The sequence below is a fragment of the Balaenoptera borealis genome, assembly GCF_965194805.1.
Source record: "Balaenoptera borealis genome assembly, chromosome: 3".
NCBI classification, from domain to species: domain Eukaryota; kingdom Metazoa; phylum Chordata; class Mammalia; order Artiodactyla; family Balaenopteridae; genus Balaenoptera; species Balaenoptera borealis.
Window position 1 is genome coordinate 104158824 of NC_138866.1, and position 22629 is coordinate 104181452.

The window sequence follows — 22629 nt, forward strand, 5'->3', positions numbered from 1 at the left end:
CTAATCTTCAATCAGGTGAGACCGATTATTTTGATCCAGAATCACTGAGAAGCGCTCATTAATCATATGAGGGCTTAGAACTAACAACAAATAGGAGTCTCTTCCTTTCGGAGACAAGACCCATAGAACTCATTCACTTGCACGTATAATGTCAGAACAGATGTAAACATGAAGCCAGTGTTACAGCCTTAAGGGCTACGTGACAGACAAGCACCACAGCAGAGGAATCAGCTTTAAATGACAGGATATGGTGTGGCCATGAGACAAATGTTATCCTTTCTCATTTAATAAGTTTGGGGGGAAATTCCTAATTTGAAGATTCAGACTAGGAGAGGTTAGGGAATTTTTTACAGAAGGCACGTATAAGGAGAGCCCCCCCGCCCCCCTCCCCGTCCCACAACTAGAATGTAAGCTCCATGTGGGCAGGAATTTTATCCAGTCCACAATTCCTTGTACCTAACAATGACTGGCAAGTGTTCAAAAAATTTTTTTGTTGTTGAATGAATGCATGAATAACAGACTGGAAGTGGCCCTTGGTCAACGGATTGACAGGGTTTGGGTAAGTGTGATAAACTCAAGCGAATGCTAAGTATTGGATCCTCACTTTACCTCACAGGGTCACTGAGAGAAGATGTGAAACCACTTTGAAAATATCAGGCAATATGGAAGCGTAGAGTTTTATTACATGATCCTTAGTGCAAGAAAAGTGGTTGAGAAAAATCATTGCTAAGAGATTTTGAATTCTTTATTGTACTCCCTAAAGCTAGAGACTCATAAATAATATATAAATGAAGAGAAACGAATTGGCCTCTTTTTAATGATTCATCAAGAATAAAAAGACCATCTTACTTGGCCATGGATTTTTAGATCATTTGGACTTCCAAATCCTGACTATTTGCTACATGTCAGAATTACCTGGAAAGCATTCTAAAATTTCAGATTCCCAAGGTCCTCCCCTGCTGTACTGAATCAGAATCTCTGGGAATGAGGTCTAGCAATCTGTCTTTAAATGCTCTCTAGGTGATTCTACAGCAAAGAGCATCGTGCGTTATGCTCCTTATGCTCCCAGTATGACAGAATTCCTAACAAAAATATCCCTTCACCTTGCTGTTGTACTTCTTATCCATGGGTCTTGGATATGAGTTCCAGAGTTATGAGTATGGTTCTCTCATACGGAGAGATGCAGGTAAAGCTATTGTTGACGGGCCTACCGCTCTATTTAAAAGTACATGCTCGGACTTCCCCGGTGGTGCAGTGGTTAAGAATCCACCTGCCAATGCAGGGGACACAGGTTCGATCCCTGGTCGGGGAAGATCCCACATGCCGTGGAGCAACTAAGCCCGTGCGCCACAACTACTGAGCCCACCTGACACAACTACTGAAGCCCGTGCACCTAGAGCCCGTGCTCTGCAACAAGAGAAGCCACCGCAACGAGAAGCCCGCGCACCACAACAAAGAGTAGCCCCCGCTCGCCGCAACTAGAGAAAGCCCACGCGCAGCAACAAAGACCCAACACAGCCAAAAAAAAAAAAAAAAGGTACATGCTCAGTCATGCCTAGACCACAGTAGAATGCACAGCTTAGGCTAGAGCAGGGGTCAGTAAACTTTTTCTGTGGAGGGCTAGATAATAAATATGGATTTGGTAGAGCATGCATTCTTTGTCACAACTACTTAACTCTGCCATTATAGTAGGAAAGAACCATATGTGAACAAGTGGGTGTGGCTGTGTTACAACGAGACTTCATTTACAAAAACTGTATTGAATTTGGCCCATAGGCTGTCATCTGCTGACCCCAGACTAGAAACTGGATCATGTAAAGGACTTTGGAGCTCAGGAGACAGGCCTAGGCTGCAGATACAAATAAAGGAGACATTACCTAAGTCTGGATAAACTCACCCAACACCAATGAGAAATGAGAGCCAAGAACAGAATCCAGGGAAACACTGACATTTTAAAGGGTGGACTGAAATAGAGGAGCTTGTAAAGGAAAATGAGAAGGAATGAAAAACAAAACAAAACAAAAACAAAAACCAGGAGTGTTAGGGCAATCAAGAAAAGGGAGAAAAGATCAACGTTTTCACATGCTGCAGAAAGAAACACTCATTTCTATTATCACCATCCTTGGCCTGGAGTCTACTCAACCTTGTTTGCTTATATTTGGAAGTATTTTATAGTCTTTGCTTTTAATATTTTACACCTCAAATTTTACCTGTTTATATTGTGCAAGGTAGCACAGTGGAGCTTTTAAACATAAAGATGCTAATATAAGTTGGTTTAGATTAACATGCAAACTTTTTTTCAGAAAAAAAAGAAAATATTGCTATAAACTCTATTTTCAAACTTAAAATCATAGATTTGTTTCAAGTTGAATAAAAGTAAAACCCAATTCTAGGTATTTGGAAAATTTGCAACATTGGTTTGAATACTTTCATGATATAATTGAAACCATGGTCAGTTTAGCAACCTCTATACATTGGTCAACCACATCCAGGAGCCCTTTGTTGACAAATATAGATGGGCTATTAAAAGCTCAGTGTTGAGGGAATCAAAACAGCACTCTTTGGGGGATTGTTTGTTTGAGTAAGCATTCAATCAAAACAGCACACTTTGGGGGATTGTTTGAGTCAGGATTCAATCCCAACACAAAAGTCATACAGTAATTTGAACAGGGTAAGTTTAATCAAAGAATTCTTAACTACAGCAGGAGGTTGAAGTAGGGAGGGACTGGATAGCAAGGAGTAAAGTAAAGAGAATGCTAAAAAAATATGAGAAAAGCAGATATAAGGAGGAGCTACTACCCTTAAAACTGCGATAGAGCCCCCAGAGAAGAGACCCCTCCCTCTCCAGGCTAAGATCCTGAACTTATTGGAGAGCGTGCAGCCGCACACGGAGGGGAGTGCCCGTGGAAGCTGCCGGTCCCTCGGTGCTGCCTGTATTGCGAGATCCTGGCACTGGATAAGTTGCCAGTGCTGCAGCAGCCAGACGCTGGAGAAGCCATGCATGCTGAAAGGAGCCTACAAAGAGGAGCAACTGGGACAGGAAGAAAAACCCCTTCCTCCTGTAATATCTCTCCAACACCCTCTGCTGAGAAAGTATAACATCGTGCTGGTTGGCAAAGGAAAAATAGTTCAAGTGTTCAGCTTCATTTTTAGAGAACAGGCGATGAAGGGTAAATTGGGGTTGAGAGACAATAAACTGAGTTTTGACACAATAATACTGTGTACTTTAGGCTAGCAAAGCTCCCCAAGTGACCTCATAGCAACGGCACCTTTGGTTGTGGAATATGCTCTGTCGTAAGATGATGCCTTCCAATTTTTTGCTGTCTTGTCCTAAATGTATATCTATTTTCTAGGCTATGAAATATGGGGCAAAGTTACACTTCAAAATACCCTTGAGCTCATTCTCCTTAGCCTCTTATATCCCATCCATCACCAGATTCCGTAAGTTTTACCTCCTAAATATTTCTCAGATGTGTCCATTCTTCTCTCTCTCTCTACTGCCGTGTAGAGAGACCACCTAAGTCTCTCCTAGGTGAGAGACTTGGCTAGACCACCCAGGTCTAGCCATGATCATTTGTCTTTTTCCTAGACTAATATAATAATCAGTCAGTAGTTTCCTCCATATCAGCCTTAACTTCTATTCAATCCATTTCCTGCTCTGTAGCTAGAGTGCTCTTTGTTTTTTAATTTTTATTTTGAGATATAGTTTAACAGGAAGTTGCAAAGAAATGTACAGGGAAGTCCTGTGCATTCTTCCCTCATCCTCCGGCAATGTTAACATCATATACAACTATAGTACAGTATTAAAAAGCAAAAATTTAAATTTTAAAGAAACTGACATTGGTACAATCCATAGAACTTATTCAGATTTTACCAGTTATACATGCATGGGTTTGTGTATGTGTGTGTGTGTAAGTCTATGCAATTTCATCACAGGTATAGCCTCGTATAACCACCACCACAATCAAGATGCTTTACTCTCAGCACAAGACTCCCTGATAACAAGACTCCCTGCTGTCATCTCTTTACAGCCACACCCATCCACCCCCCTGATCCCTAACCTATCAGTGGCTGCCACTAATCTATTCTGCATTTTTATAATTAGGTTATTTCATGAAGGTTACACAAATGAAATCATGCAGTATGTATCCCTTTGAGATTTTTTTCACGTAATATAATTTCCTTGAATTTCATCCAAGTTATGGTGTGTGTCAATATTTTGCTCCTTTTTTAACTACTTAGTAGTGTTCCATGGTATGGATGTACCACAGTTTGTGAAACCATTCACCCGCTGAAGTACTATGTGGGTAGTTTCTACTTTTTTGGCTATTATGAATAAAGCCATTATGAACATTCATGTACAAGTTGCTGTGTGAAAATAACTCTTCATTTTTTTCTGGGAAAAATGCCCAAGAATGCAATTGCTGGGTTATATGGTAAGTCCATTTTTAGTTTGAAGGAAATGCCAAACTATTTTCCAGAATGTGGAGTGCTCTGTTTAAAACACAAATCTCATCCTGTCATCACTTTACATAAAACTCCTCAATGGCTTCCCACTGCTATTATAATTAAGGCTAGATTTTTTTTTTTTTTTCCTAAACACAGACTATAAGGCTTATACAATGATTTCCACTGATTTCTCCAACCTCATCCTGTGCCACTGCCCTTGCTTTTTATGCTCACGGGCCTTTTAAAAGTTTCCTCCAGGGACTTCCCTGGCGGTCCAGTGGTTAAGACTTCACCTTCCAATGCAAGGGGTGTGGGTTTGATCCCTGGTCGGGGAGCTAAGATCCCACATTCCTCGTGGCTAAAATACCAAAACATAAAACAGAAGCAATATTGTAACAAATGCAATAAAGACTTTAAAAAATGGGAAAAAAAGTTTCCTCCAACATTCGCCTGCCACAAGGGCTTTGCAAATGCTGTTTCCTCTTGCAGGAATGCTCTTCTCCCTACTCTTACTCTACTTAACTCAAACTCTTAACTTTCATTCTCAACTCAAGTATTTCTCTCCTCAGGGAAGGCTCTCTCTAGTCTACCTCAGATTCTGTTTTTCCATGTTCTTTGCTTCATCACTTCTCTCAGTTTGAAACTACATATTAATTTCTGTGACTATCTGATTACATTTTGTCTTTACCTCCAGACTTTAAAATTCATGAGAGCAAGGGTTGTGTTGATTTTTGCCGGCACATATTAGGTGCTCAATAAACACTTTTTGGAATGAATGAGTGAATTATATACTTGCTAAGAATTCAGTGTCAAAGTCTTAACATTCTATAATTTTGTCTATCGATTATTTAAGATATAGTAACTACTATAAAGCTGGGGGGAAAAAGGATATATTAACTACTCATGTTCAAGGTGGTCAACTAAGTAAGATTCTTACAGCCAAAAAAAATTTCAGTCATACAAAGTTTAGACTAATACATTCTGAAATATATTATTTCAGACTAAGACATATTTCAAAGTATTCCTACTGGATAATTGTTATTTAAAAATAACAAAGGAAATGATTGATAGAGCATTTATAATTCTTTTAAAATATTAAGGAGGCTTGCAAGACAAGAAAGGGGACAAGTGTCTATGTAGCTCTTCATCATGATCATTGTTTGTCATATGAACCTGACATACCCTTTGCAAATAAGCACAAGACTTGAGTTTAACATAATCATCAAGGAAGGTCCTCAATCTTTCCTGGGGCAGTGTGGTTAAAACATTCATGGTTAAGTGAGGTGCCTCCAGTGGGGCACCTGTGTTTGATCTTTGACTCTAAAGACATAGTGAGTCACATACTTCTTACGTGACAGTTGATAAACCAATATGGCAAAGTAATGTGGGAGTTTTGCCTTGTTTTGCTCTGTTTCTTACAGCAATGGGAAAAGAGGCAGATTTTTTTTTCAGGATATAAATACTGCCAACATAGGCAGACTGCAACACTGTGGGTGCTTGAGAAATTTTTTAAGAGCATGTGGGAATGAGCAAGATATGTGCTTATTTGTGAATGAAACACAGCAAGGCAGGACTACCTAAGAAACATGACAAATCTGGGTGTTAAAACAACAAACTGTAAATATAAAACAATTGGCATTTTATGAAATCTCTTTTAAAAGACAGAAAATGTGCCAATTTTAAGCCTTTTTAGTTTGTATGTGTGTTGGGAGGGAAAGATTGGAAAAGGGGAGGCAATATAATGACAACTTTGCACAGTAACATTTCTTTGAGTTCTCCCATTTTTTTGTACATTCAGATTTTTGAATGAAGATATAATTTATATATAAAACTCACCACTTAAATATGTGCAATTCGGTGTATCGTATATTCACTTTTTAGTATTAGCATATTCACAGAGTTGTGCAGCCATCACCACTATCTAAATCTGAACATTTTCATCACCCCAAAAAGAAACCTTGTGCTGGTTAGCAGTCACTCCCTATTGCACCCCTCCACCTACCTGACCCCTCTTAGCCCCTGGCCACTAGTAATTTTTTTTTTTTAATATTTATTTATTTTTGGCTGTGTCAGTTCTCAGTTGAGGCAAGCAGGATCTTTCGTGGCAGTGCTTGGACTCTTGGTTGCGGTGCGCAGGCTTCTCTCTAGTTGTGGTGTGTGGGCTCCTGAGCGCTCTGGCTCTGTAGTTGTGGCACATGGGCTTAGTTGCCCCGTGGCACATGGGATCTTAGTTCCCCAACCAGGGATCGAACCCGCGTCCCCTGCATTGGAAGGCGGATTCTTTCTTTTCTTATAAATTTATTTATTTATTTTTGGCTGCGTTGGGTCTTCCTTGCGGTGTGCGGGCTTCTCATTGCGGTGGCTTCTCTTGTTGTGAGCATGGGCTCTAGGCCCGTGGGCTTCAGTAGTTGTGGCTCGCGGGCTTAGTTGCTCCGCAGCATGTGGGATCTTCCCGGACCAGGGCTCGAACCCATGTCCCTTGCATTGGCAGGCGGATTCTTAACCACTGCGCCACCAGGGAAGCCCTGGAAGGTGGATTCTTAACCACTGGACCATCAGGGAAGTCCCCTAATCTACTCTCTGTCTCTATGAATTTACCTACTCTGGACATTTCATTTCATGTAAATGTAATCACACAATATATGGCCTTTTGTGACTGGCTTCTTTCACTTTCCATGATGTTTTCAAGGTCCATCATCTGTGTATGTATCAGTGTTTCAATCCTTTTTATAGCTGAATAATATTCCATTGTATGAATATACCAGAACATTCACTTCTTAAATTTTTAAATTTTAAATTATTTTCAAAATTACAGAAGAGGTACAAGAATAATAAAAAGGACTCTCATATATATCCTTTACCCAGATAAAGTAACATTTTGCCTCACTTATTTGCTTTCTTTCTTTTTTCTATCTCTACCCTCACACATTATTATTGTTGCTATTATTACTTTCTGAATCATCTTCTGAACCATCATGCCCCTCTACCCCATACTTCAGAATATATTCTCTAAGAATGAGGTAGTCTCTTACATAATCACAAAATAATGATCAAATTAAGGAAATTTATCACTGATAAAATACTATTATCTAACATACTGTCCATATTTATTTATTATGCTTTATTCATTTATTATTTTTGGCTGCATTAGATCTTTGTTGCTGCGCGTGGGCTTCTATGTTGCGGTGCGTGGGCTTCTCACTGCGGTGGCTTCTCTTGCAGCAGAGCACGGGCTCTAAGCATGCGGGCTTCAGTAGTTGTGGCTCATGGGCTCTAGAGCGCAGGCTCAGTAGTTGTGGTGCACGGGCTTAGTTGCTCCGCGGCATGTGGAATCTTCCCGGACCAGGGCTCGAACCCGTGTCCCTGGCATTGGCAGGCAATTTCTTAACCACTGCACCACTAGGGAAGTCCTACTGTCCATATTTAAATTTCAACAATATTCCCAATAATATCCTTTATATCAGTTTTTTCCCTCTGATAAAGATCCAGATTGCATATAACTATCATGTCCTTTTGGTCTTCTTCAGTCTGGAATAGTTCCTCAGTCTTCCCTTGTCTTTCATGATGTTGATGTTTTTAGAGTACAGGACAGTTGTTTTTGTGTAATGATGCTCAGTTTGGACTTGTCTGATTTTTTTTTTTTTCAGGATTAGACTGATTATTGCAACTCCTGGCAGGAATAATGGATGAGTCTGTGTCCTACTCAGTGTATCACACCAGGAGGCACATGACATCAATTTGTTTTATTATTAGTGATGTTAACTTTGATCAGTTGGTTAAAATGGTGTCCAATAGATTTCTCTACTATAAAGATATCATCACTGTAAAGTTAATGAGTACTCTCTGGGAAAATACTTTGAGACTATATAAATATCCCTTTTCTCATTAAACTTTCATCTACTAGTTTTTGCATTAGTTGGTGATTCCTATCTGAATCAGTTATTACTATCATAGCTGCAAAATGGTCATTTCTAACTCTGCCATTCCGCTACATTTCTTACTTGGCATTCTAGTGTAAGAAAGAGCTTGCCTTTCTCCTTTTTTTCCTCCTTCCCTCACCTCCTTCCTTTTTTCTTTCCTATCAGAATAAATTTATTCAAAGGGTTATAATAGTAATTCATTATTCATTTTAATACTCAATTTGTTCCAGATTTGGCTAGTAGGAGCCCCTTTGGGTGACTCCTGTCATCTTTTGAACATATCCCATAATTTCTTGAGCTATTACTTACTTTCTGATGCAACAAGGTGTTCCAGGATGAAATACCGTCTCTGCTCCAGCCCTACGATAAGCAATTTCCCACAAGGAGCCCTCGTTCCTTCTAGTGGGAAATGGTATTTAGAAAACAAACTCTGAGTGCTTGGTGTGCTCTTTGCCACTAAACTGTCACTGCTTCTAGACTCTTTTCTGGGGAAAAATGCAGTTTCATATGGTGCATCTAAATATATTAAACCATGAATTCATATCAATACATACGAACACCTATAACTCCAAACCAATTTCACATGGTTCTTCTTTGCCTTTACTGTTTCCCTTCTTGTATCTTTCTTCTAAAATGAGAACCCTGGTTCCCAGAGTTTCCATTTTTATTATAGCTTTTGTTACAAAATAAGCAAAATGTGGGAGCACAGCTTTCATTTCTAAATTCAAAATTATATTAACAACGCATACACATTATACGCATGTGCACTCATGTATACATGCACAGTTTGAGAGTACATGGTCATTCATTTAAATGAATTTTAGTCAGGCTCTCTTTCCCCAAAATGTCAACCTCACCACCACTTGTTGCTCCACTATTATTTTGATGTCTCTTCACCATGCTTTTGGATTGTAAAATTGCTCTGGTTTTAAAGAGTTATCTATTAAAGTGTATATTACCTGGCTCTAAAGGCTTTACAATTGGTTTATACCTTACACAGAGATTAGTAGATAGCTCTTATAAGGCTGAGCTGGAGGGAACTGGAAGTGAAGAAGGGTGAGAGAGAGAACGGTAAGGATTGGAGGAAGTCAGGGAGGATCTAATAGAACAAAAGGCTATTTTCCTAATTATCAATTTTCTTTAGTTTATATTGATCTGAATATATGTGTAAATACATGTAAAAGAGAATCAGTACGTATACTGGTTAAGTACTCAGACACCTGGATCCAGGCTGCCTGACTTCAAATCCTGCTTCTACATTTATTAGTTGTATAATCTTGGGAAAGTTCCTTGACCTGTCTGTGCCTCAGTGCCCTCATCTGCAAAATAGCTACAATAACAGCATCTACTTCATGGGGTTGTTGTGAAGATTAAATGAGTTAATGTACATAAAGTGCTTAGAATAGTAGTAAGTGCTATATAGAATTCTACTGGGCTTTTTGCAATCAGGTCTTTAATGTTTTGTTCATTTATTTGTGTTTTGTTCATTTAGATTAGGTAGGCATCCAAAATTATCTTTTTCAGATGGAAATTTCTGTGAGAAATCCTATTAGGATTTTCATTTGAATTGCCTTAAACATATAGATTTGGGGGTTTTGACATTTTCAAGATAGTGAATGTTCCTATCCATAAACATGGGCTCTCTCCTTCTTTAAGTAGTTCTTCAAATATGTCCTTCAATAGAGCTTTATAATTTTCTCTGTAAAAGTCTTATACGTTTGGTATGATATATTTTTAATCCTTAATTATTGTTGATTTGGTAAATTATACCTTTCTTTAAAATTACACATTGTAGGTATTTGTTGCTGATAAATGGGAACTCTCTTGTACTTTGTATTTTGATCCTATACCCAACAATCTTGCTTAAATCTTCTGTTTGGACCAATAGTTTGTCTATAGATTTTTCTTGGATTTCCTATGCAGACAATCCCACCATATGCATGTAATGATAGTTTTGTTTCTTCTTTTGCAGTTCTACCTACTAACCTAGCTCATGGGGGAGCAGTATTGCTTTCAAGGTTCATCAATGTTGTAATATGTATCAGAACTTCATTCCTTTTTTATGGCTGAATAATATTTCATTTTATGGATACACTACATTTTGTTTACCCATTCATCTATTGATGGACACATGGGTTGTTTCTAACTTTAGGTTATTGTGAATAAAGCTGCAAATAACACTGGTGTACAAGTATCTGTTTCAGTCTTTGTTTTCATTTTTTTGGCTATGTACCTAGAAGTGGAATGTTGGCCCATATGGTAATTCTACATTTAGCTTTTTGAGGAATCCAAACTGTTTTCCACAATGGCTGCACCATTTTGTATTCCTACTAGCAATGTGTGAGGTTCCAATTTCTCCACATCCTTGCCAATATTTATTTTCTGTTATAATTTTGTTGTTTTTATTATAGCCATCCTAGTAGATGTGAAGTGGTATTTCATGGTGGTTTGATTTGCATTTCTCCAATGACTAAGGATGTTGAGCATCTTTTCATGTGCTTGTTAGCCATTTGTATACTTCTTTGGAGTAATGCTGAGCTGTTTGTATATTTTGGAAATTAAGCCCTTACAGGTTGTATCATTTGCAAATATTTTCTCCCAGTCCATAGGTTGTCTTTTCGTTTTGTTTATGGTCTTCTTTGCTGTGCAAAAGCTTTTAAGTTTAATTAGGTTCCATTTGTTTATATTTTTGCTTTTATTTCTATTGCCTTGGGAGACTGGGGTCATTAAGTTTTAAGTGGCAACAACATATAGGAAGATTTTTTTTATCCAATCTTTAAAATAGGAGTAGTTTATTTACTTTTTTTTTTTGTAACTACAGATATAATTGTATTTTTCCTACCATATTACTCTGTTCTTTTTCTCAGGATTATCTTTTGCTTTTTTCCCATCTGCTTCACTGCCTTCTCTTAAATTGATCATGTAATTCTTCATTTCCTTTTCCACCTAAATTAGCAGACTTAGAAATGATACATTCTATTTCTATTATTTTAGCACTTAATCTTAAATTTTAACATACAGTTATTTTTAAAATGAATGGTAGAATACTTTGGCTCTGCTCATTTTTCTTCTAGTTTTATGGCTCATTGTTGTCTAGTATTTTAGTTTTACCTTGTTTTAATATAAAACTAGTTAGTAGTATTTTTGTTTTATATAGTCAATGTTGATTTACCCACATTTCTCTCTTTGCTCATCATGGATTTTTGAAGAACAGTTTCATTGAGATATAATTCATATATGATACAATATACCCATTTAAGGTGTACAATTCAATAGTTTTTTTTAGTATATCCACAGAATTGTCCAACCATTATCACAATCAATTTCAGAACATTTTCATCTCTCCAAAAGAAATCTCATACCCACCAGTGGTCATTTCCCATTCACTACAACCTTCCAGTCCTATGTAACCACTGATCTACTTTCTGTCTCTATAGATTTGCCTGTTCTGAACATTTCATACAAATAGAATTATACAATATGTTGGGGTTTTTGACTGCTTTCATTCACTTAGCATTAAAAACAATTCACCCTTGTTGTAGCATATATCAGTACGTAATTCCTTTATATTGCTGAATAACATTCCATTAAGTTAATATACCACATTCCATTTATCCAATCATCAGTTGGTGGATATTTGGGTTGTTTCCACTTTGGGGCTATTATAAATAATGCTGCTATAAATATGCCTGTACAAGTTTTTATATGAACATGTTTTATTTCTCTTGGGTATATATCTAAGGAATGAGATTGCTGGGTCAAATGGTAACACTATGTTACTTTTTGAGGAACTGCTAAACTATTTTCCACAGTGGCTACAGTATTTAACATTCCCACCAGCAATCTATGAGGGTTCTAATTTCTCCACATTCTTGTCAACACTTGTTATGATCTGTCTTTTTGATTACAGTCATCCTAGTGGATATGGAGTGGTATCTCACTGTCTTTTTGATTTGTATTTCCCACTCATTGTTGCTTCTTCTCATATCTTCCTTGTGTGTTATATTTCCTTCTTCCTAAAGTACATCCTTTATTGTTTATTTAGCAAGAGTATGTGTGTGGTAAATTCACTCATATCTGTATCTAGAATTGTGTTTACTTAACATTTAAATTATCATTTATCTGGTTACAGAACTCCACACTGCAGTTATTTTTCTTTGCGATGTTTTGAAGATATTATCCCACCATCTTCTTGCTTCTTTTATTGAGAAATCTTCTTAGTGCAATCTATTTATCATTTTTTCCCCTCAAACTGCCTTTAAGTTCTTATCTTTGGCTTTGATGTTCTGCAGTTCACTAAGACATCGTGGTTTGGACTTATTTTTATATTTTTAGACTGAGGTTTATGCTTCCGGAATCTGAGGATTTCATAAATTATTTAGTCATATTCTTTTTGAAAATTGCTTAGCCTTCATTCCCCTTCATTTTAGAATGACTGTCAGATGTATGCTGAATCTTCTGTTTATCTCTTTTATATTTTCTGTTTATCTACTGTGCTGCATCCTGGATAATTTCCTCACATCTATCTTCCAGTTTTAGAATATTCTTTCAGTGTATTTGATACGCTATTCAACAGATTTTCAAAAATTCAGTGACATTTTTTTTAATTTCTGGAAATTCTATTCATTTCTTTTTTTAAATGTACTTGTTCTTTTTTTAAAATATATAGTTTATTGTTCTCTAATGTTTCAATTCTTTCTTTCATGTCCTCCACAGTCAGCACAATATCTTTTCAAGAAGTTCCTGTTCTGTTTTTCAGTTCCCCTCCCAAATTGGGAGTTTCTAAAAAATAAGAATTCAGCTATCTTACAAAGCTTGTTTGGGTCATATTTTACCTGTTATTTCTAGATTTTTAAAGTGGAAGTGTTTTCAATATTTCTTAACCATTTTTTATAATATTAAAAAACCAAAATTTTAACCTGAATTAGAAATGTGTCTATCTGGATGACCCATAGCTTTTAGGCTATTTAGTTCCTGAGGTGAGCAATCATCTACTGGAATGGGAAAATTGTTATTTCCTTGTTGCTGTTCAGTAAATGCCAGATGAAAACAATTCTTAGATGCCTTAAACAGGCTCTATTCCTACTGCTTGGAGTAGACTCTATAATCATCCCATCCCAGGATATGAAAGCCATCATTCTATAAACTCAAAGTTTTCATTTTCTATCACCCAAAAGAAAAGTGAAGAGTAAAAGAAAACATTTTTTTTTCTTTTTTTAACTAAGGAAAACTTTTATTTAAACTGTGCAATCAATCAGTATTTAGACAGCAGTTTTATAAACATTTTGGCATTTAAACTTTTATTCATTTTTGGCATGACCTGTAGGATAGTATATAAACTATCCTGGGGAGGGGGAAGGTACTAGGCAATATTTACTATGATGCTAGAAAAGGAAAACAAACCCACATTATTAAGCAAAATACGTTTTAAGAAGACATTGAAAAGGTACATTCAAAATCAAGGTAAACATTTGCTTTCTTCATGCAATGGAGTTCACAGAGCTGATCCCCTGAGTCAAGTATAAAATTAAAATAGCTCAGCTCTAGAGTCCATTAGCTAGTCTGCAAATGCTGCCCTTACAAGAAAATGGTATACAGAGTGGAAGGATCCAGAACACCCATCATATGAAACAATATAACTGGCTCCCACGCTTTCATTTAATTCACATCTTCAAAGAAAATAGAAAAAAAAAAATCGCACATACACAGACATAAAATTTTGTCCAGCAACAGCAACAGACAGACAAACTTACTTAATATATGTCCTCCAGTCTACTGATAGGCTAAGGCAATGTGTGTGTATTCAGGCTTTGCAAATTTCTGTAACAGGCTCATGTTGCTAATCATCGGTAATCATTTTCATTTGCAAACAGAATAAAGAATGTGGTAATAGGGAGAAAAATGTTTTAGGTAAAAATTTTAAGTATTTTCGTTATTTTTAAAGACAGTTCTGTAGAAAAAGAAACCGCTGTAACATAAATTTTTAAAGATGAAGTTTGTAAGTTAGGACTGTGTCTACATACCATGAACTACTTACAAGATATAAACCTGAGTAAATCAAGAAAGGTGTTCACAATCTCATGGATTATACTAAGAGTGATATTGGCTGGTTCAAGAAAAAGTTAGGGAAAGTATTTCCTTTCTCTAAAAAAAAGACGATAATCATATATTTCTTGTCAATAAGCCTTAAAGGTTGACTTGAGTAAACTAGAATTAGGTGCCAGTAGGTGTTACCCTAAAATTTATTCCAAATAGTTTAAAGAAATTTGTAAATGCTCCATAATCTTGAAAAAGTAGATCTGTTAGAGAAGAATCCTAAAAATGCACTTTTGTCTTACCCATCTACCCCTCTGGGGATATTTGACTCTCTCCTTAAGAGAGAGATCTTTAAAAGCCAAGATAACAAAAAAATGAAAGATTTAAATTAGGATAAGATGATTTCATGTTTAGTATTCTCGAAAGCACTGTAAATTCCCCTATTCATCTTATAGATTTACCTACATTAAAGATGAGTGTTTAAATCCCAGTCTACATCTTTTATCCACCACTTTCTTCTGTTAGTTTTTTTGGTGCGTATACAGGAAATGCAAACATTTTTCATTTTAGCACAGGCAAAATGTAATTGGAAAGGCTGCCCTGTAAAACAAAAAAATCTGTTAAGATATGTTTCACAGCCTTATAGAAATGACTTTTGGATTATAATTATCTACACTTTTAAGTTTTCAAAGTACTACTGCTTCATTCTGCACAACAAAGTATCCTTACTTCATGTTAAGAAAAGGAACAAAAATAGGTTAAGAACTTTCCTACCAAACAATTCTCAAAATGGTCAAAAACTAGAATTTAGGTGTGCCGAAGACTAACCTTATACTTGTTCTACTATATGATTCTCCTCTAATTTGCTCACTCCTAAATTAATTAGGTTGAATTCAAATAACAAATATGCTCTTCAGATCTAGCAAGAAAGGATGACTGCTTACACACCTGGCTTTTTCTAGTTAATAAGTTTCTATTTAGATATGGGGACTACAGAAAAATTACAAAAGATAAAATTCAATTCTGAACACCTAGTCTAATAAGGAAATGCTTGAACAGATAAGGACTCCAGAAACCATACAGAAACCATACCTACCTTGTTTACTGCAACTCTAGGCACAAGTATCAGCTTTCAGACACAGTTTCGGCTAAGAGAAATAGAAGGTTTTAAAGGAGGAAAGAAGGGAGTTCACGAGATGACAAAGAGTGAGTTATAGCCCAGCCTCCTAAATTCCTCCTTGAATAAATGAACGTAACTAAGACAGACTTCTCTCTGTTGATTGGCTATGACTGTGTGGACAGGTTGTGTTGACACAGTGGAAGGCACTATGAGCCTAGGTAATTAAACATCATGTCTTAGCTGAGATGATGTTATCATAGTAGAAATCCTATAAACACTGAAGTTGGACCAACTTGGGTTTGTATCTTGGCTAAGCCACTTACTAGCTGTGATCTTTGGCAAGTTAGACGTTTTAAACCTGTTTCCTGATCTCTAAAATGGGAATAATACTTGCCTTGCAGAATGTAGCAGTGTGCAGGGATGAAGATGTGCTTGGCACATCATATACGCTCAGTAAATGGCCTTCTCCCTTCCTAAGGAGTAGAGTCAGAAGTGGCTGAAAAATGACCAGCACTCTTAACCTTACTCAGAATAGCATCATGGTCTCTACCCCATGATGGAGATAGCTTTGTTTCATTCATTGAAGAAATGCTGAAACTTAGGGTATAATTATAAATTATCCTTCAAATCTGAAAGAAGGCTTGACTTGACATGATCCAGGAATCAGAACAAACTAGAGCTGTGGAATCTAAAGCTTTCTAGGAAAAGGGACAATTGAAATCAAAGAAAACAAAGACAAAATTTCCTAGGAGTTGTACATGCTGCTAAGTACAAGTGGAGGTTCTTGCTAAGGCTGATGGAGAATCAAGAGGCTATCAAACTGAAAACCAAACAGTGGCTGGTGAAGCTGAAGAAACAGACCCGATTTAAAAGTCAGAAAGGGTGAATGTTGCAAAATGCTTTTAGAAGAAGATGAAGAATGAACTTGAGCATGGTCCTGCTCATCTACTCTGAGTTCCTACGTTTGAGGTCTTTCCCCCAACCCTACCCCACCGACGTAATCACTTAAGAGAAAAGGAGAAAGCTCAACTATAATATGAATGGTTTTCAAAAATATCTGATGAAATTCCATAAAGTTAGAGCCAAATATTAGGAAACTTTCTGTTAAACACATAGAACTGAGATGTTAATTTACAAAGCACATATTCAAAAAGTTTAAAGCCGAACTGTTTTTGCAAGTGATTTAGAGAGAAAGTTTAATGTAAACATTCAATAGGCGATAAGCCAAGGTTTTCATAGCTTTGACATTTTGAAGATCACCAAGGGGCACATGGCTTCACACTTCCAATCTCTGTAATGCTATAGACATTTTATGGAGATCAGAATTCTACAGAAATAATATATCTGTTGTAGGTAAAAGAATGGCCACCTACAGAAGTCCACGCCCAAATCCCTGGACTCTGAATATGTTACCATACAGGGCAAAAGGGATTTTGCAGAGGTGATTCAGTTAAGAATTTTCAGATGGGGAGAGTACCCTGGATCGTGCAGATGGGCCCCAGCTAATCACGTGAGTCCTTAACACTGGAGAATGTTTCCCCGTTGGGGTCAGAAAAAGAGATATGATAATGGAAGTGGGGTCAGAGAGAATAGAGGGTGGGGTCTACAGTTTCTAAAATCCAGAAAAGACAAGGAAACAAACCTTGATTTTATCCCATTGAGACCTGTGTCAGACTTCTGACCTACAGAATTGTAAGAATAAATTTGTGTTGCTTCAAGGCCAGCTTCGTGGTAACTCATTTCAGCAGCAATAAGAAAATAATACAGTATCTGCCTGGTAAAAATGCAAGGCTGTCATGTTAATCTTAAACACCTTCAAAGGCTTACCAAGGGAAACCGCCTGAGAAGATTAAAGCCTGCAAACATACACATTGCATTAGCCTGTGATCTTATGTCCTGAGCATAAATCAACTTCACACAGAATTCTAGGTATGTGTTCTTCTAAACATCAATAAAATTCACAATTAGACAACTGGTTGTGTATGGTGATCTCCAGAACCCTGTACTCTGTGCTCACAGCCCACAGAAATTATGACTATTAAACCAAAGCAATTTTACCAGAGACCCATGTGCCAAATCGTCAGGAACAAAGTCTACAAAATACATGTTTAGTCTTAAATCATGCCTCTTTCAATGTATTGGCACTTTTTTTCTTTTTTTACATTCAGTATTAAACATTTATATTCAATGAAATAGAAATGTATGTGTGAATCACTACAGCCACTGCTGAGATGGAACCACATCTGGATATTCTAACGTTTAAAAAAAAAAAACCTTTCAAATCATCTTTTTTTGTGACACTCAATTGTTTCCAAAGGTGTCTTCATCGACTTGATCAATGACCCTGAGTTGTCAACATGAGCAAGTTTCTGGCATATGTCCTTAATGAAGCCAAGACACACCAATGCAAATCACTGTCATTGTTCCCAGCGTTGGCACTGCTCTTGTTTGAAGCAAAAGCAAACAAAAAGCATTTCACTGAGGATCTAATTTCCCTGGGGTGCCAAAACTGATTTTTTAAAGCCACTTAGTGGATAAAGCTGTGTCCTTACTTTTAGGCTAATCAAAATATAAAACTCCAGATTTCATGAAAAAGATTTTTGTTCCCTTGATGCAATTAAAATATTTCAATTTACGGACAACTTTAAAGAGCACATCTATCAAAGAACAGCCACTTAAAACAGTGATATGATTCGTTTCCCTGTTATATCCCATTGCTCCCCAGAGATGAGAACATCCCTATTATTAAGGGACTGCCTCGAGCCTTCAGAGTCAACCACGTAATGTTTTAAGCAGGAGGAAGACAGCACAGACTGATTCAGGGGTTGCCATAATGCTCTGCAGTGGAAAAGCCTGCTGATATTTCTGTTGACATCTCACACTCAAGGTGCTTAGGAAAGTATCACATCATTTGGCAAAAACATCCTGTGGCTGAATCAGCAGATTTAATGGGAAGTCCCTATGTATGCTATTTGTATACAGACAGGGTTCTGGAGAGACAAGTTTGGTTGACATAAAAACAAGAAACAACAGTTTAATGTACAACTAAATCTGCCTATATGTGGACATAACCTTAAATATCTTTGGTTTTCTAAAAATTTGTTGATAAAAAGTACGTGAATTAAAACACTGATAAATACCAATATAATTGTATTGCTTTTAATTATGTAAACTTAGCCCTTTGATATCTTTTGCTACTAAAGCTAGATTCCCTATCAGCCTCTAAATAAATTTATTTCAAATCTGCTCATCTTTACTTACTTACAGGCTAATCTATATATTTGCATGATCTTTGGTATGAAAATACTGATGAGCAGTATCTTGTAATATTTGGCATAAAAATGACATGCATGTATTAGTACTTACAGCAAATAAGTCTTTGGAAAAGAAAATAGTTACTATTTGCATATTAGCCCCTTCAGAGTGAAAATACCATGAAGTAACACCACTATGAGAGATGAAAGAGAACCTTCACATTTTAGTTACAATTTCATACTTAAGACTTCAAAGAAGCTAGCTTTGGCCAAGTAAAAAGAAGTCTTTGGTGTTCACTAAATATCTTATTCAATGAGACCAAAATATTTATCTTTGGTGAAAAGACTTTTTTTTCTCTACAACAAGTAGTTTCAACAATTTCAAAATACTTTAATACTGTATAGCTGAAGATTTACTTGCTGAAGAAAAAAAAAATTACACTTGAAATTCTTTGGAACTATCTGCTGGTAAAGAACTTATTTTAAATGCTCTGGTAACAATAAGGTAGTTAAAATTACTAGTCTAATTAACTACAACAATCAAGATAAACCCTATTATTCTGGGTTAGTAACTACTTGTATAAGCGTCATACCTATAGATGTTTCTAGTTAATTCAATTTTGGGGAAAATCATAGTCAAATTTTCACTTTCTACTGAAAATTCTTTGGTAATAGGATTATTATGAAAAAAATCTTATATAAGAACAAAATGAAAAGGTGAAAGAGTGAAAAATGTACTGGTAAATAATTAGCGAACAGTTATAGCCTAAAGATCTACAATAACTATGGGCCTATTCATCAAAAACAAAACAAACTAAATACTTTCCTTAAGGACTTCAGATCATCATTTTAGGCTTTTAAAATGATTCAAATTAATAGAGTCCGAGACACGATGGATGATGTTTCAACTTTAGATTCTGTCTGCCTTTTAACAGAAGTTTAAAAACGTAAAATGAACTCACTGTAGTCCTTAGTTTTAGATATTGATAAAAGCTGGCCTCGCATAATTCTACTTATGAACCCCCAAACGCCATACCCTGTCAATCTGCCCATGCTTCCATGAGGCAGCTCAAAAGTAACAAAACGTTCCCTGAGTACAGGAAAAAAAAAAATAACACTAGAATAAGTTTAAAAGGAGGTAGTATAAACAGGAGCTATAAAGGCAGGAGCAGCATGTTTCCTGGCCTCAGATTGTTCACCTAAAGCTCTGCTTTTTTGTTTTGCCATCAAGCCCATACTTAGATAACTAAATGGGGGACTGTGAATTTAGTTCAGAAGCGCATGCTAGCAGTTAATGTTGGTCTACTTCTGAACACATCCAATTTGGCACAAAACTACAGATTAAAAAACAACCAAAAAATGCTGTGTCATCAGACACTGGGATAGAAGATGATAGAGGTGGGACTGTCGTCCAGTAACATTTTTTTGACTTTAGAACACCATTTAACACGACCCCCCACTTCCATAAACAAAAGGTTTCAAGGGGGATACCCATTAAGATTCCTTTTAAAAAGCGGCTCAAAAGTCATTTCCAGATAATTTCAAGAAATACTTTTAAAAGGAAAAGGGGGTCCCTTCTCTACACCATGTGTTTAATTCTTTATTGTCTCTCACTGCTGGGCACCTATCAGGTAACTGTCTCATTACTGAAAGAAGGCCTATTCTATGTGGCTAAGTAAACAGTTTACTGATTTCAAACCAGCAAGAGGATTAACTCACTCCTGGAGTCAGCATTCCTCATTCACAGCACTGACACTGAAGGAAGATTAAACAGTACCAAATTCTCTGAAGAATTCAAGAAAATACAACCAAGTTGGTAGAGCTCTGAATACTTATCCCTAAACAAAACCTGCACAAAAACAAACCAAAATGCTTTGATAAAATACTGTACATCAAAAGAGTTACTGATAAAATCCAAGAAACTCTTAAGGCAACTTTTTGTACTCTTATCCTCAACAACTTCATGAATGTTTAAAAGGTATAAGGCAAAGAACTTCATAATATATAATGGAAGGCACTGTTACCGTGATAACCTCAAGTTCATTTTACTGTCTACTGCTGCATTTATCTTCATTATTAATATTTAATGAAACTTCTTTACCCCTTTAAGCCAAGCTGGAGTTAAAAAAAAAAACACCAACCCTAACCTGTTCTCTTTGAAAGTCTATTTTCTGCAAGGAGTTTTGCAACTAATTCTGGAAAGGTTGAGGATGCTTTGCAAACTACACAGTGCAGCCTTTGGCCAACTGTCAGGCAAAGGAGCAGGTAGAAAAGGCACGGCTTCTAGGCAGGCTGAGGTTTGGGATACAGCAAATAAAGCACTCAAGACTCTAATGCCCACGACATAAAGGCCCTAGACGCAATAGGAGTCCCTGTATGCTACTGAACAGTTCTATTCTCAAAAGAGATATACTTTTTTGTTTTGGTCATTCAGTAAAGTCAACAGTCCCACTTTTCTCTTCTCTGCGGTTTCAGTCCTCACAGCTGGAGGTGTTAAATTATCCAAACCATGCAGAGGTCATAGTTTCTTGCTGTTGTTTCTTAAATCAGAGCTTCAGATAAACATTCTTACTCATCTACCTATATGACTCCTTTGATCACACACATTACACATACAGCAATGAAAACAAAACGCTACTAGGAAGTATCATCGGTTATGTAGCTGAGAAACTATCACAACAAACGAGGTAACAAAGCTGTCTTCTGAGTTTGCCGTGTGGCAAACTGAGGTAGATAGTCAGCAAAGGGGCTTTCAAAAGTCTTCCCTTTGCTCCAGTGATATATTTCATAATCCAGTCAAATATCTTGACTGTCTTTTCACATTGCTGACACTGAAACATTCAAAATGCGTGAGCTTAAAGATAAAGAAACAAAACACATTCAAAAAAGGTGAAATACCCAATAAGATATCATGATTTTCACAAAAGGCTTTGGCTCCCTGTTCACTGTCCTTCGAAAAGACTTAAAGGTGAGAATACCTGGACGTGGCTATCTAGATTGGAAAATCCTTTTTATCAAAGCAGAGCATGGCAGATGGTGGCTGAGGAACTGAAGAGGAAATCTGCTCAGCATCTGACGGCACTGCATGTTCTTCACACTTTCTCATCGAGGGATCCCCACTCGAATCAGTGCCAGTGAAGGAACTGGGGGTCAGGGGTGTGGTACTTATAACTGAGGACAGGTGTATTTCATCATTGGACTCATGGGAGAACCTTCCAGAATCCCCAGTTTCGTGGCTGCCTTCACTATTCGCTGAATGCTCAGTATCAGTTGCAACACCAAAGGGTCTTGGGAAGCTGGCTGTATGACCTGCGGAGCTGGGGGAGTCCTCATCACTGATTAATACGGTAGTGCCTGGCTGGTAAAAGCAGACCGCTTGAGTAAATCTTCTTTGAGGCTAGGTAAAAATACATAAAACACCATCAGTGATACCAGAGTGCTCTTAAAAAATAACAAATCTGGTTTTGCATATTCTATGTATGCTGAGATAGCAAACTGATCGAGTACATGGGTAAAAGATCATCATGAAGGAATTGTCTAGGTCAGTGGTTCTCCGAGGAGTGGGAACACATCAGAATGACTGGGGCAAGTGAAATGTCAAAAGGCTTCTTCAGTGATTTTGATGCAGGCTTCTGCCCCATCCCTTTCTCCATTGCCCCTCAACTCCCACTGAAAACCACAGCTCTGATTACTATTCCAATTGTCATTTCGGTCATCAATCCCCATGGCTTTCCATAAAGTCATGCCCCAAATTAATAAAATCATGGCTAGAAAGAACATAGAAGTTAAAAAAAACTCATTTACATTTTCCTCTTTTTTAAATTACCATCTCATATACCAGGAGTAGCAA

The 22629-nt window shown here is 36.9% G+C and overlaps 1 protein-coding gene and 1 long non-coding RNA gene across 4 annotated transcripts in view; one reads left to right on the forward strand and one right to left on the reverse strand.

Annotated features, from left to right (window-relative positions):
• Positions 1-22629, forward strand: part of LOC309626872 — a 174034-nt gene that overhangs the window by 72634 nt on the left and 78771 nt on the right. The window lies entirely within an intron of this gene.
• The window catches only part of PRTG (protogenin), a 135303-nt gene continuing 121027 nt past the window's right edge, over positions 8354-22629 (reverse strand). For 2 of the 3 annotated variants that reach the window (XM_082388010.1, XM_082388009.1), the window contains one exon: positions 8354-22176. In XM_082388010.1, coding sequence (XP_082244136.1) covers positions 21772-22176 — 405 coding nt within the window. In that variant the 3' untranslated portion in view covers positions 8354-21771. The remainder of the gene's footprint in view (positions 22177-22629) is intronic. The other variant, XR_014243401.1, reaches the window with a different exon arrangement.